This window comes from Aulonocara stuartgranti, assembly GCF_965226115.1.
Source record: "Aulonocara stuartgranti genome assembly, chromosome: 14".
Taxonomy (NCBI): domain Eukaryota; kingdom Metazoa; phylum Chordata; class Actinopteri; order Cichliformes; family Cichlidae; genus Aulonocara; species Aulonocara stuartgranti.
Window position 1 is genome coordinate 15,779,192 of NC_138950.1, and position 18,124 is coordinate 15,797,315.

General features: G+C 38.1%; 1 protein-coding gene across 2 annotated transcripts in view; it reads left to right on the forward strand.

Moving 5' to 3' along the window:
- Positions 1-18,124, forward strand: part of schip1 (schwannomin interacting protein 1) — a 240,246-nt gene that overhangs the window by 33,097 nt on the left and 189,025 nt on the right. Inside the window, exon 1 of one of the 2 annotated variants that reach the window (XM_082503657.1) lies at positions 17,591-17,654. The exons of the other annotated variant lie outside the window; for it this stretch is intronic. Coding sequence (XP_082359783.1) covers positions 17,601-17,654 — 54 coding nt within the window. The 5' untranslated portion in view covers positions 17,591-17,600. Of the gene's footprint in view, positions 1-17,590; positions 17,655-18,124 lie in introns of those variants that run through there. 2 annotated transcript variants of the gene reach the window in all.

The following is an 18,124-nucleotide window of genomic DNA, read 5'->3' on the forward strand; positions in this document are numbered from 1 at the left end:
GAAAACAACGTTTTCGAATCTATCCGGGCTAGTGTGGACGTAGCCTAAATGAGTTGCTGGTGTTGGAGGTAATCTTTCAGAGTATCACTGTGTTTCTATAAATGTGAGCTGTACAAAAAAAGGTGCCTGTTTACTGGTCGTCTTTTCTTTGTGTGCCTGTGTGTGTTAGTATTTTTAGACATGTGGTGCAGAACACAGTGGTAAAACAATTACAGTTCATCATCTAGAGCTTATCCATTGTACTGCTGCAGATGGTAAAGCTGTCAATCTACTGCAGATATGGCGTTTAACATCTACAAAACACATGTGAATTCAGCACGGTCCCCTCCCTTTTTCTACAGGATTGTATTGTTGGCTAATTGAGATTCTATACCAACCTCAGCTCTGTGTGCATTGCTTTTATCAGTGGACTTTCATCTCACCCCGCTTCATCCTCCATCCTCCCGCCTCGACCGAGCAGTCAGATATCACAGCCTGCCCCTGAGCCCTGAGCCCCGCAAGCTGCCGGGGTGGCCAGCTGCTCCCTCTGGCTCTCTAACACCACTAATTGAACCATTTCACTACTGACGATGAGTTGTATGCACAGCAGTATGGGACAAAAGCTTCAACAGGTTTTTATGTGCATTACAGTTCTCGTGTGCAAGCAGGTGTGAACGTACAATCACAGTAGAAAGGGTAGATCAGAGCGACGTTGTTAAGGCTTTGTTTACAATGGAGATAGTCAGAATGGGTTTATTGGGTAGTAAATCAGCAGGCAGCTTGTGTCTGGGGAGCTTTTAATTAGATTTGTCCAATTTTCTCACTTGCACCGACTCCCGTACACGTTCTTTCCTTTTGAATCTCTCGATCTCTTATCGTTCTCATTCACTGCATGACACACTCGCACCTCTTTCATGTGTTACTTGTGCTACGAATGTGTAAATATGGCAGGTACATAAACACTGACAGTTTAAAGGCGGTTGGTTAAAGAGACTGATATGTAAAACGGGTCACGTCGACTAGGACGTGTTCGTATCGCTGAGCGCATAGATCCGTGTGTGTGTATGAATATCTGCTGACATAAGCTATGTGCCCTCCAGCAGTTCTCTTTGCTTACCCAACTCTTATTAAAGCAGTAAATACGGCCAGGACATAAATTTGACGTCATGATTTAATTCCACTCTCTACACTCCCTCTCTCTCTCTTTCTGTTTGTGTGTATGCGGGCATGCTGATGCTCGTTAATATAGCATTAATGCTGCCTTCTAATTACAAGAAGCCAAAAACTGCTGGGGGGCGAAGTTTGATGCAGTCTATTTCAGGGTGCTCTTTTGAAATATGCCCACCTTTCCATTTCTCATCAATCTAGTTTAGAGGGGCTGATATATTGCTACTGTGTGAGTTTTTATGAGTGTGTGCAATTGGAGTTTTATGTAGATGTTCTTGGGCGGTTAAAGAGCCAAACAAGCTGCAGGTGTTAGTGCCTCTTATCCTCCCCAACTTAAAGGCACTCTGGATAGTTGCAGAACAACCTGATATAACAGAGCGCAACCAGGTACACAGCCTTCTATTTACAGTACTGGCCCTTTTCCAAAACACTACACCAAAGATGATCAAAAACCTGAAAAAGATGAAGTTGTAAATATAATTCATTCCCTCCTTAATTTTACTTTGAGATATATATCTAGCAACCTTTCACTGCTCCACATAAAACCCCAAATGACACGATGACTTTCCTTGTGGAATGTTATACTGCGTAGAGGGAAAACTATATATTTTGTTTTTGTAATTTTGTGTCTGTGTTATGCCACACATCTGGTGCAGCTCACATGCAGATGCATTTAAGCGTTGTTTGGGCTACTTTTGGTGACTGCAGCTAAATGATGGCTTTGTCCACTGTTGAGTGAGCCATGTGAGCCCCACAAGTCAGGAGCTAGGCTTGACAGGTATCACGGCCAATCCTAGGAGGTTCTGAGGAGAGTGTTTACTCCTTTTACCACCCTGTTTAAGGGTTATCAAGCTGTGGGACCAACATGAACATCAATTTTCTTTTAATTTAAATACCATTATGGAAGTTTTATTGGATTTTATTGGGTGTAATGCAAGTAGAGATAAGACAGGGCCTTGCAAGCGGCGATAAGGGGAGTGGATCGAGAGAGGAAGTAATGACACATGGGATGTATATGAGCATCTGGGGGAGGGATGAGGACAAGTTTTAATGTTATGTCAGATTTGTATAAAATATCAGGTTCAACTTTTAATTGGGCTGATGAATGTTATTATGTGGTACCCAAACACATCCTCCTTCTCCATCTCTGCATCATAAACTTTGCCTGACTAAGTCACACACACACAAAACTAGTTTCTTTTGTGAATAGCTGTGAAGGAGGTTTCTGTAACTTGTGAAAAATGCATTTGGGGCAGTGCAGAGAAGAAATGGGATGAAAGCACAAAGGAAAGAACACTTTAGCCACACTGCTAACCCGCCCATCATGCCTTTCTTCTTTCCTTTAGTCTGAGACGGAGTGAGACAGTGAAAGAAAGCATTAGAAGAGGTGTGAAAGGAAGAAAGGGTGAAATCTGGACTCCTCAAGGCTTCAAACAGGAACACGGCTTTCATCACCTTACAGATAGAAAGAACAGAGTGATTGTTCTGTAGAATATGATCATATACTTGCACTGAAATAAGGCCGACCGAGTTTTGTGCAAGAGACATAAAGTTAGCATGTGGTATTAACTTAACCCATGTTTGGTATTCTATTTTGTATCTCTGGATATTACCTATTGAGTTATTACTGATTACAAAAATTACCTTTTTTAAATTTCTGCTTCTACAGCTGTGCTCATTTCACTTCCTGTTCTCTCCTTATCTCTTCTCCATTCCTGTCCCGTGGTTACCTGGGAAACAGTTTCCTTTGCAGTGAGAAAAAGAGTCAAATTTAGTCAATGTTCTCATCCCCTACAGGGCTGACATAAAAAAATAAAACAGCATTGAATGGCATCGACATGTTTCCTGCACAAACTGGGGTGGCTGTAGCTCAGGTGGTAGAGCAGGTCATCTACTGAAGGTTGGTGGTTCGATTCCTGGCTTCCCCTAGTCTGCATCCCAAATAACCTTGGGCAAGATACTAACCCCAAATTGCTCTCTGATGCATCCATCTGTGTGTGAATGTTAGCTATAAAGCACTTAGATAAATGTGCTTGGGTGAATGCACAAGTTGTGTAAAGCACTTTGAGTGCACAGATGACTAGAAAAGCGCTATATAAGAACCAGTCCATTTACCATTTACAAACGTGTGCGACTGTGCAGCATTCATTAGGTGCTTTATTAAAATACGGTTTCCCCCCGGTGTCCATAATTTGTAGTGATTTTTAGTTTTTCAATTCCCGACATTTTCTTGGTCATACCTTCCTTGGTTTTATTAATAAGCCACAGTCTTCTATTGGACACATGTCGTCTCTGACCACACATTTTGAGCCCAACCGCACAATTACTTTAGCCTGTCTTCAGTTTCTCACTTTTCATTGTGCCTGTTGAACTGTGATCGGAAGCAGGTAGTTAAAGCTGTGTAAGCATAAATATAGAGAGTTAAAAAGAACAGTTTACCCCAAAATCAAATGTACATGTTTCTTGTAACTTCAGCCAGATCATTGTGTCAAAAGAAGCTTGTGACATTGTGACAGGATATGAACCTGTATTATTAGGCATCTATTCACTTCTTTTGGAAATCAGAAAATATGGCTGGGTTAAGAGATCATCCAATTACACACTGGGAAGGTGTGGTGGGGGAGTGGGCTCATGTCACTGGCAGTAATAGTAGAAAGAGGCTACTCACTGAATAAAGGTATTTTCCTTGTGTGTATGCATGGTTATTCCTATGTTTATATTAGGGCTGCTCAATTAATCGAATTTTAATCACGATTACGATCTGGGCTTTCAACGATCATTAAAAATGACTGAGCCGATTATTAGCCCCTCCCTCATTTATCCGCGACACCTTAAAGGCCGGTCCGTGAAAATATTGTCGGGCATAAACCGGTCCGTGGCGCAAAAAAGGTTGGAGACCGCTGATTAAGAGGACCCGAGGGAAGCTCGGAAAGCTAAGCAGAAGTTATTTGGAGAGTGACTGCCGTTGGTTGAAAAGAGAGTTTAAAAAAAAACAAACTTCAGTGGTGTTGCACACCATTTTATATTATTTTTTTAAAGTCATTGTTAACCCTTTAAAGCCGGTCAGAGCAGCAAGCTCCGTTTTGCGTAACTATTTTTAAATACCTGTAGAATCTGAACCGTGTAAGCTAGCGCAATAATTTGTTTTGCATATGAAACCGGAGGAGTTGTACTTACATCTTATGCCATCAGCTTGTCCTCGGTCACGGTTTCCTTCCACATATAGCTTTGCAAAAATTGCATAAAAAGCGCTTGCAGGAACAAAAACATAATATTCCAGAAACACGCTTTGCCGTTCCTATCAGCTGTTCGTAACACTTCCCACAGTGAAATGATGCACATGCTGTTTTCTTTGCAAATTTGCATCATAGGATTGTTTTTTGTTTTTCCTGCAGTATATAAAAATTGCTGTATCTCCAAAATAAAACTATGAAGACACTCAAAATAAATTTCCTGTTGTTGTAAACTATTTTTTGCAACTTTATTGTATTTAAAGTTTTGAGGGATAAACCTCTTAAATTTCTCCAAGTAGAAATATATGTAAACAAAACAAAAGCGATTTTCGATTTTTTTTGTAGTTTATTGCACTTTTTTGCAATTTATGTAATTACTATGGACTTAATGCATACATATTATTAAAATATGGGCTATAACAGTTGTATTGATGTATAGCAACTTGAAATGCTCCCACAAATGGCACTACAGCATGTAAAAAAAATAAAATAATATAAGCTCTGATGGACTTGGTTCTATAGTAGGTCTTAAAGGGTTAAATAAATATCGTCAAATAATCGTGATCTCAATTTCAGTGAAAATATGTGATTATCATTTTTGCCATAATCGAGCAGCCCTAGTTTATATTACACAAAGAAGCAAGTGGTATTGATAAATGAATTCCAGTAGCTATTAAAATCATCTAGGTTATTGTTTTTTAGTGCCATTTATCTTTCTTTGCAGATGCATTCGGATAGTAAGCGTTGCCACTGAGATATTGAATTTTTTCTTCCTCTGTTTCCAGTTCAGGAGGATTGTTTTCTTAGAGACTGTCATTGTGATCAATATGGGTTACCCATATTTCAGTGGTGATTCAACTGAAATAGCATTTCCAAGCAGTCAAATTGATGGAGACGGTGCAATGCTTCAACTCATGTATGAAGATAATGTTTTGGTGATGTTTATTCAGAATGTTTAAATAGCTCAGTAGAGCAAAGGTGGCATGTAGGTAATTATGTGCGGTGGTTAATGTGCAATGTGTGGTGCAGAAACTGTGAGATTGTGAGAGTCATAGAAAATATATTATTGCGCATGTGTCCAGAATTAAAATTCCCAGATCTTTTTCATAATTTTAAAATAGTTGTAAAAAAAAATGCTAATTTTAAGTAAGAACTGAAATAATTTTGCGAGAGATATCCTTTATTATTACTTTTCAATACAAATAGTTTTTGGGGTTTTTTTTTGTTTTTTATCCTTCTGTTTCTCCTGTGTGTGTTTGTTTGTGTATGTACGTGACAGGGACCCAGTGTGTGATAGCTGAGCCCTGTCACCCACTCCCACAGTGAGGTGAAATGCTTTTCACTGCTCGCTGCCTTTCTTTTCCATGCTCCTCGGGCTGCATGAGCATCCAGGTGGGACAGCAAGCAGAGAATATTGAAGCCCCATAGCTATGTGCATGTGTGTGTGTGGCGTGTACAGGTATGCATGTCTGTTTTCCAGCATAGCTGCGTGCACATGTAGTGTGTAGCTGCATGATTTTCAACCAGCGGAGTGTATCCAAAAGCTGAGGCATCCCTGTAGGCAAGCTTTCACTATCCAGCAGTCCCGTCACAAGCCTTTCTCCGTCCTGCTGCTACTTTTACAGGATTAGAGCTGCCACCAGTGGCTCTTCTGTTTGTGTGGCTGTGTGCTTCACAGTGAAGATAGCAAAATGATTGAGCAAAGTTGGAGGCAGCAATATCCATCATTTAAATAATGAAGCTACTTTTTTTTATTGAGGTGATGGCAGAAAAAATTAGCTTTGCAGCATGCTATCCCACATCTATATGACAGTTGTCCTATTGGCCATCATTGAACTGTCTCAGTCGCTACCTTATTAACTGTAGCATGCAGCTGCATGACTAATAGACTAATATTACACTGATAACAATCCTTACTGTGGTGTAATTGCATGAGGCAATTTCCATCCGCATTAGCCCATCTCTCCTGCACTGATAAAGAGCTGGGAAACCTTCCCATTAACTGCCTAGAATTAGTTATTAGATCAACAAATATCAGGCCTCAGAGTTGTTCATGAGATCTGTCAGAAATATATTAAATGCAGATGGGATGTGTCTGGCACCTGATCATCTTTCAGATACAGAGTGTCTCTGTAACAGTTTTTAGAAGAGAGAAAAATACATTTTATGACACTCTACAAGTGCCGTTAAATCAGTAAAACCCAATTTGTTTATTTAAACAAGTAAGAGTGTGAATACAAGATGTCTTCCACATTTTTACAACACATCATTTAGTCATCCTTTCATCATGATTCATCATTTCACCCAGCTTGAACTGTTCATTCACATGTAGCTTACAGTTACATAGCAACATTGTGTACTAATAATTATCACGGACACCAACATTTCCCCATGCACAAACATATACTTAAACTTAGCAAACTCTTCTGGGAACTTAATATTATAAAGGGTATTATGGTGCGTCATGTAGGTTGTATACAAGTGCAACCGTTTTAAATTTGAAGCTTGATTCTTGTTCTCCCCGTGTTTGCGTCGGTTCCCTCCGGGTACTCCGGCTTCCTCCCACCGTCCAAAGACATGCAGCTTGTGGGGATAGGTTAATTGGAAAATCCAAATTGTCACTAGGTGTGAATGTGAGTGTGAATGGTTGTCTGTCCCTGTGTGTTGGCCCTGCGACAGACTGGCGACCTGTCCAGGGTGTACCCCGCCTCTCGCCCTATGACAGCTGGGATAGGCTCCAGCGCCCCCCGCGACCCTGAAAAGGATAAGCGGAAGCGAATGGATGGATAAAACAAAGCCTTAGTTCTCAATCAGCTCTGTGGAATTTAGAAGAGTGGCCAAAATGTGCTCGCTCTCCAAAAGTCTACAGGGCAACCTGATCCTCACAAAGACAGCCAGGCAATTAGACACACACATGCACATGCACACATCACATTTCCTCCCATGGCATGGCGACGTTTGTCCGTTTGGAGAGCAAACATTAGATTCAAATAGTTCTCAGAAAATGGCTGCAAAGCTGTCCAACTTTCACACTCTCTCACACACATTCATACATTTACTGAGATAAGCGATGGAGCTTATCAGTCAGGAGCACAGGCTGAGACATGGTAGCCAAGTAACCTGTCTGCTACCTAACAGGAAACAATAAAGATATTCACAGAGCACAAATGAACACGCAAGTGTGTGCGTGTCCTTCACCGCGAACACAATGACGCAGATACAGTTTGGGAATCATGTCCGTTTTGAATAATGACCCATTCACCAGCGCAGCCAAAGATACATCCCCGATCCAAGTTCATTAACCTTTTAAGGATTTTCCCAAGTGTTTTTTCAGAATTCTCCTACACAATGCTGCAACATATTGGAGACATCATAATGTAGCAGTAACACCAGATCATATTATTTACAGGCAACACATACACACTGCAGGTTGTGCTGCCCATAATCATAATGAAGTGTGGTAGCTGAGGTCAGATGGGCTGCTCTAAATTCTAAGTGAAAGGGCCATGGCAGGCATGGGTGGAAATTTCTCCTCTCTTACTCCAATCCTGATTCAGTTCTTAGTAGAGATGGCACGATACCACTTTTTTATGTCCGATACCGATACCGATATCATAAATTTGGATATCTGCCGATACCGATATGAATCCGATATAGTGATTTTTAATCAACAAAACTGTTTTTTAAAATATCTTGCTGCATTTTGCAAGTCTGCAAGTTCATACTCAAGTTTAAAACAACAACTACACTAAAGCTATTCTGTTATACCTGTATGCAAAAAAAAATATTTCATAGTTCAGCAATACTGATCAATCTAATAAACTTAAACCTACACCATCCTCACTATTCTGGTATTTTAAAGAGTACTTAGCATAAATATTAAGCAACCTAACTAATAGGGTTCCAACTCCCAGCAACAACAAAAATAAATAAATAAAAAATAGAGAACCACCCCTCACGCGCCACCTCATGATGCTTAATCGACGTAATCAACCTTAATTTGATGCAGTGTGAAAAAAAATGCACAGAAATCAATTATTTTTCAAGAAATATTAAATAGATTCAACATCTTTCTTCAACAAAATTGCAGACTGCACAGATGGTACCTTCCCAAAGTAAAAAGTACTATAGCTTACTAGGGTATATATATATTAGACTTAATAGTCACTATATACAGTAATTGACTTCTATTCATTTTACATCAAATTAAAACTTTGGGTGTCAGATAATTATTTATTAAAAGCTCGACATTTTAAATGAGAATAAGAAAGAAAAGTATGTCTTTGTGCCCCCTTTTCCCTGTTCATGCCCTATCGGCCCCCCTGGCTAAACTTTGCTAGATCCGCCCCTGCACAGTTACAGCCGTCAGCTACGTAGAAAAAGATCCTCGAGTAGAAAGTAATATTAAATAAATTCTAACAACAGCTTATCAAGCTTAAACGTTCTGCTGTTGTTCAGCCGCTGGTTTCCTCTTTCTGGTGCAAAGTGGGCCAAAAACAAATGGAGTCGCGACAGAAAAGCCGATCAGCTGATCAGTTTCATGATTGAAGTAGCAGCCGGAGAGCGAGAGGCAGTCGCTTGTTAAGCTTAACGTGGGAATGCTTTACAAACATTCAGAGATGGACTTACACACTTGCTTTACTTCTCTCGGGGATAACTTTGTCGGAGATGAAATGCCAGGTTGCTAGCGAAGCTCCACATGCTATCCAGACCACCGACAGGTCCGGCATGCCACAGCTGCTCTATCACGTGATGCATACTGCTCCGACTGCTAACGTTCTGAGGTGAGTTACGGCGTGTTGCAAGTTTTGTGAGGTGCTTTCGTGATATTTAATGGATCGGATTACATTTTTTATTTTTCTCCGATATCCGATCCAGTAATTTAGGTCAGTATCGGACCGATACCGATACGTAATATCGGATCGGTCCATCTCTAGTTCTTAGTAATAAATTCTAGATGTTGATTTGCGTACACGTCTATCCATAAATCTTAATGAGGCAAAGAGCACTTCTAAATATTAAAGTTCTCACTGTAAGGTTTCAGTATTACCTGCTGTCTGATCTGACTGCTATTTACAAAAAACAGGCAGGTATATAACTTATACTCTTATTATCCTGCCTCATGCATAAAGGGCAGCAGCATATAAAACGAATGTCAGATCATAATACAGATGTTGTAAAGCATAGCACAGAAAGTGTTTTCAGCATTTGCAAACACACTCACATACTCTGTGATGTACCCTGCTCACTGTTCATTACCCTAACAGAACAACACTCTTTTTTTCTGCTCCATCAAATCACATTTTTTCTGCTAATTATTCAATACTATATATAGAGGAATTAGTGTTTTCTTGTATTTTCTACCATCAGATTAGCTTTGAAGCAAATGATTGAATTCAACAACTGCAATCGCATTGAACTCATAATCCTTGTTATGCATATCAGACTAGCAGTCACAGAGACATTTATTATTCGTTTAAAATTCAGGGATTGTCAAAATAAAGCAACAACGCACACACAGACACATTGGAGCTCTTTTAAAGACATCTGATTGGTCAGCCTAGTTTAACTTAAACCTTGAGACCTCATTTGGAAATACCCACAGGCGTGACAGAGAGAGTGCACGCCATATGTAAAAGATTAAAAGATTCTATACCAAGTTAACATGTAACTTGACTGCCCAGTAAAATAATACATCTGGTATAAAACTGCTCTGAAAAAGAACTTAATGCATCTCCTTCCACATTGCCAGCTGCGTGACTTCTCCTTTTTAAACTCTCTCAGCGCTATAAGCTCAGCTGTCCTCTTATCCCCCGAGTGCCACTCTTTCATTTAATGCCTTCTCCATTGCTACGTGGTGATTCATGTATTTTGGCCTTTCATTCAAGTTTTAGGTCACTAAAAATGAACCTTTTTTAAAAACTCCTACCAGGGTGAAGACATTGAGAAACTCGATTGACACTGTACAGACAGGAAAAAGAGTGTGATACTCCAATCTGTTGATATCTTTTTAAACAGGTAATACTGTAGCCCACCTGTTTTTGGACTTTATTTATTGGTTGTTGTATTATCCTAGACATGCTGGATTAATTGAAGATGGCGGGCATGATCACAGCCGGATTGGCGTCCTCGCGGTGGTGCCGTGATGTTTGGTGTTAAAACTCCAAATAATTCTGGTTATAGACCTTGTTTGGGCAAATAAATAAACTAAGATTGACATTTATAAGAGACAAAATGGCAAAGATGAAGAAAGTCGAAGAAGATCTGGAGGAGATTAAGCATTCACTTAACTCGTTGACGTCGGAAATTGAAAAAGTAAATAAGCAACAAGGAATATTAATGTCGATGATGGACCAAATCAAAGAACTAAAAAGCCTGATTAAGGAGAAAGATAAGACAATCCAGTTTTTGGAAAGGAAGGTGGACAATCTAGAACAGCAGGCTCGACTCGAGGAAGTGATTATTACGAGTCTGGAAACTAAACAGGAGTTATGTGAGAGTCACCGAGTCTGGGACTGGTGCAAAAAGAGGAGAAGACGCGCCCCCGATGGAGGAGCTACAGTCGTTGGAACGGCAGGTTGTGGAATTCTTTTCGAATAAAAAACTTCCCCTGCATAGTAATAATATATCTGCATGCTATACCCTTCCTAGAAGGCACACTAATGCTCCTCCAGCAATTGTAGCGAGATTTGTAAACCGTAAACACAAAGTTGATTTGTTGAGACGGTCCAGCCTTTTGAAAGGAAGTGGAGTATATTTGAATGAACATCTTACAAAAAGAAATGCAGATATTACTAGACAAGCTCGCATTTTACGGAAGGAGAAAAAGATTCAAGCAACCTGGACCAGGAACTGTAAGGTGATGATTAAACTGAATGGAACTCCAGAAGAAGCCAAGGTTATAACGATTAAGGATCTTGAGGAATTGGACACTTATACGTGATAATATTATCAAGATAGGCAAATGGTTACGACCAATTATGGCTATGAGCCTAAAAACAATTAGTTCATCCTTTACAAGAACAAATGCTACTTCGGGTGGAAAAGGACAAAAGGAAATTGTAAATTGGACATGGAAGAAAACAAGATCAACGGACTTTAAAATATGTCGATAAATGAATGTGCAATTGCTAAGGATCCCTTTCTTTTTTCTTTTTTTTTTTTTGAGGTTAATAGATAGTTTTAGAAGAATTATGCATAATGCTTGACGACTCAGATCATAAATCATATGATTTTGAAGTAGGTATTGACCCTGAAAGGAATGTGCTTAATACAATTAATGTCACATGTGATTATTTTACAGAGGAGCAATTCAGGGATAAGTTTGATATAGCCAACACATTTTCATTAATTCATATTAATTGCAGAAGTCTTTATAGAAGTTTCGCTTCGATTGAAGATTTTCTGTATAGTTTGAGAGGCAGGTTTCAAATAATTGCTGTGTCTGAAACATGGTTAGATGAGAATATGGGTTGTCATTTCTGTATTGAAGGGTACGATTTATACTTTGTAAATAGAACTAAGAAGAAGGCAGGAGGGGTGGCACTTTTTGTTAATTGTGATTTGAAATGTAAAAAAGTTGAATGTATGTCTGTGGCTATAGACGATTTAATGGAGTCTGTGACAGCGGAATTGGATATAGAAAGAAGAAGTAATATAATTGTAACGTGCATATATAGGAAACCGGGGTCACAGATTGAGTTATTTACAGAAGCAGTAGAAGACTTATTGAGTAAGGCTAAGGGAAATAAGACTTTATGTTTGTGTGGTGATTACAATATTGATCTTTGTAAAGAGGCAAATGATAAGGCTGCGTCAGATTTTTTTTGAATTATTATTTGGTAAAGGATTGTATCCTTTAATTATAAAGCCGAGTAGAATAACCGATAAATCAGAAACACTAATTGATCATATTTTAATTAATAGTTTGGAGAGTAATATTATGAGTGGTCTCATCATAAATGATATAAGTGATCATCTAACAGTCTTTTTTACTTTTGATTTAAATATGAAAAGAAAGGAAGAAGTTGGTTTCGTGAGTCATAGAAGGTTAAGAAATAACGAGGCAATTAACAAGTTTAGACAAGATCTCATGGAAGTGGACTGGAAGGAGGTTTATGTTAATGAGGTCAACGTTGCATACGGAGCATTTTTAAATTAAACACAAAACTAAGAATGCGGAAATGAAATATAAAGTTTATAAAAATAAGTTGGTATTAATATTGAGGAAAGCCAAGAAAGACTACTATAATAAACTTTTTCAGGAAAACAAGAATAATATTAAGGGCATTTGGAATATTTTTAGTATTGGGTAACAAGAACACACCCTTAGATCGGCCTAATTATTTTATTAAGAATAATCAAGTTGTCGAAGACAAGACTGAAGTAATAAACAAATTCAATTCCTTTTTTGTAAATGTTGGACCTACTTTAGCAAATTTAATTGGGAAAAATGACGATCCAGAATATGAGGAAGCCTGGAAAGGAGATAATAGAATGGTTAATTCTAGAGATGGACCGATCCGATATTACGTATCGGTATCGGTCCGATACTGACCTAAATTACTGGATCGGATATCGGAGAAAAATAAAAAATGTAATCCGATCCATTAAATATCACGAAAGCACCTCACAAAACTTGCAACACGCCGTAACTCACCTCAGAACGTTAGCACGTCGGAGCAGTATGCATCACGTGATAGAGCGGCTGTGGCATGCGGGACCTGTGGTCTGGATAGCATGTGGAGCTTCGCTAGCAACCCGGCATTTCATCTCTGACAAAGTTACCCCGAGAGAAGTAAAGCAAGTGTGTAAGTCCATCTCTGAATGTTTGTAAAGCATTCCTGCGTTAAGCTTAACAAACGATATATGGAGCGACTGCCTCTCGCTCTCCGGCTGCTACTTCAATCATGAAACTGCTTAATGATCAGCTGATCGGCTTTTCTGTCGCAAGTCCGTGTCTCTTGTTTGTTTTTGGCCCACTTTGCACCAGAAAGAGGAAACCAGCGGCTGAACAACAGCAGCACGTTTAAGCTTGATCAGCTGTTGTTAGAATTTATTTAATATTACTTTCTACTCCAGGATCTTTTTTTACGTAGCTGACGCTGGTAACTGTGCAGGGGCGGATCTAGCAAAGTTTAGCCAGGGGGGCCGATAGGGCATTAACAGGGAAAAGGGGGCACAAAGACATACTTTTCTTTCTTATTCTCATTTAAAATGTCGAGCTTTTAATTATTTAATATTTATCTGAATCTTACACCCAAAGTTTTAATCTGATGTAAAATGTATAGAAGTCCATTATTGTATATAGTAACTGTTAAGTCTAATATACCCTAGTAAGCTATAGTACTTTTTCCTTTGGGAAGGTACCATCTGTGCAGTCTGCAATTTTGTTGAAGAAAGATGTTGAATCTATTTAATATTTCTTGAAAAATAATTGATTTCTGTGCATTTTTTTTTCACACTGCATCAAATTAAGGTTGATTACGTCGATTAAGCATCATGAGGTGGAGCGTGAGGGGTGGTTCCCTATTTTTTATTTATTTATTTTTGTTGTTGCTGGGAGTTGGAACCCTATTAGTTAGGTTGCTTAATATTTATGCTAAGTACTCTTTAAAATACCAGAATGGGGAGGATGGTGTAGGTTTGAGTTTATTAGATTGATCAGTATTGCTGAACTATGAAATATTTTTTTTGCATACAGGTATAACAGAATAGCTTTAGTGTAGTTGTTGTTTTAAACTTGAGTATGAACTTATACAAAATGCAGCAAGATATTTAAAAAACAGTTTTGTTGATTAAAAAACATTATATCGGATTCATATCGGTATCGGCAGATATCCAAATTTATGATATCGGTATCGGTATCGGACATAAAAAAGTGGTATCGTGCCATCTCTAGTTAATTCCATATTCTTGGCTGATATTACCATAAAAGAAATAGTAGCAATTGTAGAAAATTTTAAAAATAAAAAATCTACTGACTGTGATGGTATAGACATGGTTATAATTAAAAAGACTTTAGATTGTATAAGTATTCCTCTTTGCTATATTTTTAATCTTTCGCTACAATCAGGAGTATTTCCTGATCGAATGAAAGTGGCAAAAGTGATACCCTTATATAAATCAGGAGATAAGCATAGTTTTAACAATTATAGGCCAGTGTCTCTTTTTTCACAGTTATCAAAAGTGCTTGAAAAACTCTTTGCGCAAAGACTTGATAGTTTTATTGAAAAATATCAACTAATAAATGAAAATCTATTTGGATTTCGTAAAAATAGATCAACAGCATTAGCATTGTTGACTTTCATTGACGATATTTCATCTGCAACCCATAATAATAAATATACAGTGGGGGTATTTGTTGATTTAAAAAAAGCTTTTGATATGTTACAACATTCTATTTTGATTTCTAAATTGTATAACTATGGTGTGAGAGGAGTGGCATTGAATTGGTTAAGGAGTTATTTAGAAAATAGGTTGCAATATGTACATTATCTCGGCAATACCTCTGAAAGATTGAAGATTGTATGTGGCGTTCCTCAAGGTTCTATTTTGGGACCTAAACTTTTTAATTTATATATTAATGATATCTGTGACGTATCAAAAAGGTTAAATTCTATTTTATTTGCAGATGACACAAATTTTTATTGCTCAGGAGTGAATTTGAAAGATTTGGTTGAAATTATGACTTCTGAGATGTTAAGATTAAAAAAATGGTTTGATGTAAATAAATTATCTTTGAATCTGACAAAAACGCAATTCATGATATTTGGCAATGGTCTAAAGGAGAATGAAGTCATTATGTCCATTGATGGAGAATTGATTGAAAGAGTTACTGAATTTCGTTTTTTGGGTGTAATAGTAGATGAAAGTTTGACATGGAAATCACATATTGAGTATATTAGAAAGAAGATGGTTAAAAGCATTTATATTTTGGGAAATGTAAGAGATTTATTAGATTATAAAACAATGCACATTTTATATTTTTCAGTGTTTTTCTCATATTTTAGTTACTGTGTTGAAGTTTGGGGGAATACATATGAGAATACTATAAAACCTCTAAACTTATTACAGAAGAAAGTGATATGAATGATTCATAATGTTAAATATAGAGAACATACAAATAAATTATTTATAAAATCAAAATTATTAAAATTAGGAGATTTAGTGAAATTACGGACACTATTAATTATGTTTAAGGCTAAAAATAATATTTTGCCCTTTAAGTTACAAAGAGTATTTTTAATGTGTTCAGGGGGAGAAGATAGCAGAAGGAAATTTTATTTTAAGCATCAGTTAGCTAGGACTACACAAAGATTAATGAGTCCAACGGTTAGGGGTATACGACTGTGGAACTCTTTTCATTATAATTGAAAGAATTGTATAAGTTTACATTGTTTTAAAAAGTGTTACATGTTTAAAATGATAACTCAATATGAAGAATGCGAATGAAATTGGAGTTCATTGAAAAAGGATCCATTATAATTTTTTGTTTTCTTTATTTTAATTTTATGTTTCTCCTTGTTACTATGTGGAGTGGTATATTCTGATTGTAAATTTGTTGTTTGGTTTGGGTTAGGACCGGAGATAAATGTTAATATTAGTTTGTTCCCTGATTATAGTGCCCACTTGTAATATAAGTTGGATTGTAGATAGGGGGCAGGGTTTAATAAGAATATTTTCTTCTTCCTGCTCCTTTTCACACATGGTTGTAGTGCTTTATTGATAGAAAGTGTGGTTGGTTTGTTTGATCTGTTGTACCAAGTGTGAAATAAATAAATGAAATGAAATGAAATTCTGTGTGTACCCATCTGGTTTGGCAACTGTATGCACTTCAGATGCCGTCAGATCAAAGCAGGAAATCTTAACAGAAATGGGAAAAAACCCACAAAATTTGAAAATAGATATTTGTCCTTCTTATCAGAAAAATTGCCTTCCAATATGCTGAAGTTACTTTAGGTTTTTTGCTTAATCAAACACTTGTTGCCTACTACAGTTTTAACAGAAAGGGGTACACATCAGAAGTTTGCTTACATTTGCTTTTTGTTAGGGTTTTTTTTGTTGTTGTTATTGTTTTGTATTTTTTAGGGTGGGGGTGTTCCATCATCATATTGAGCTCTTTTGGCCAGTGTATTCTCACTGAGGGTTGTTATCCAGAGCACTGAGCTCTCATTTCATCTGTAACACAGACAGGCACTGAAACATGGCATGGGCTCTGTTAGTGCATGAGCATGGACAGTGTAGGAATATGTGAGCATCTGTATATCCCTCCACCTGCGAGTTGTTGAGTGGAAAGATGCCATACTGCGAATAAGATGGGCTTGTCAGCAGCTGCGTTGTGGCCCATTGAACATCCCCTCTCAATGCAGCCAGCTCATCCCTTCTCTTTCCATCTATCCTTTTCTGGCTTTGCTCATTCCACTTGCCCTCCATTGCCTTATTCACCCTCCCTCTGTTCTCCATAAACCTTTCTTGCAACCAACTCAATGCCCATCATTCTTCATTTCACCTCTTTTCATACATCTTGCAGGCCTTCCCATTGACTCCCTTTTCCTACTGTGATACCTCTTTGTATCCCTTTCCCTTTTCATGATACTGCCCTTATATTATACTCCTTTCTTTCCTGGTCTCTCTTTGTACTTCCCCTCTGGTCCTTGTCTTACAGTTTCTTTATTCTGCTCCATCTGCTTCTACATTCCTTTGGCGTGAACGACGTCTGCCTGTTATTCTTTCTGTTTGGTTCTTTTGCTTCTTCCTCTCTTCACTATTTTTCAGCACAGTATTGTTTTCATCTCTCTTTCTTCTCTCTGTGCCTTTAACCATTGTTCCCATTATCCTTTTCCTCTCAATGCTTTACCTGCGTAAAAGAGAAAAAAAGAACCTAGATGTGCAGAAAATCCAAAAAGTGATGTAACAAAACACAGCACAAAATAATAGCAGAACTCAATAGAAAAAAAGAAAAAAAATTACATCAAAAAAGCCTCACACAAGGAAGTCATGTAGTTTTCACCTAAAAACCTGCCTGAAATGGTAAATGGCACTTTACTAGTCTCTAAGTACCCCAAAGCGCTTTACACATCCAGTCATCCACACACTGGTGATGGCAAGCTACATTGTAGCCACAGCCACCCTGGGGCGCACTGACAGAGGCGAGGCTGCCAGACACTGGCTCCACCACCACCAGTAGGCAACGGGTGAAGTGTCTTGCCCAAGGACACAATGACCGAGACTGTCCAAGCCGGGGGCTCGAACCAGCAACCTTCCAATTACAAGGTAAACTCCCAACTCTTGAGCCACAATCGCCCCAAAATTACCCAATCAAGGAAAGAAATAGATTTTTCAGACTTAGGCCCAGTTAACCTGGATCTACAGAGTGGTCAGTGACCCCTGGCAGATTGTTATGGAGAAAAATATATGAAATATGAAAAAATATGCAGGCAGTTGTTAGATAAAAATGTACAGTGCTGTACTGAAAAACCTTCTTACCATTGCTTTGGTTGGTAGCAGGTTGCTGTGATCGCAGCAATATTCACTACTGCTTTTTATTATAGATTTTAAATACTACCTAACTACATACATCACTGACACACGTCCAGAACACCAAACACCTGTTTTGAAAAGAAAAGTGCATGTGCCAAAGTTTCTAGAGAACATGACAGTTTGATAAAGTACATGCAAAGACCAAGGAGAGGATGGGGAATGGTAGAAAAATATATGTATAAATAATAAACTTTAATGGGCGA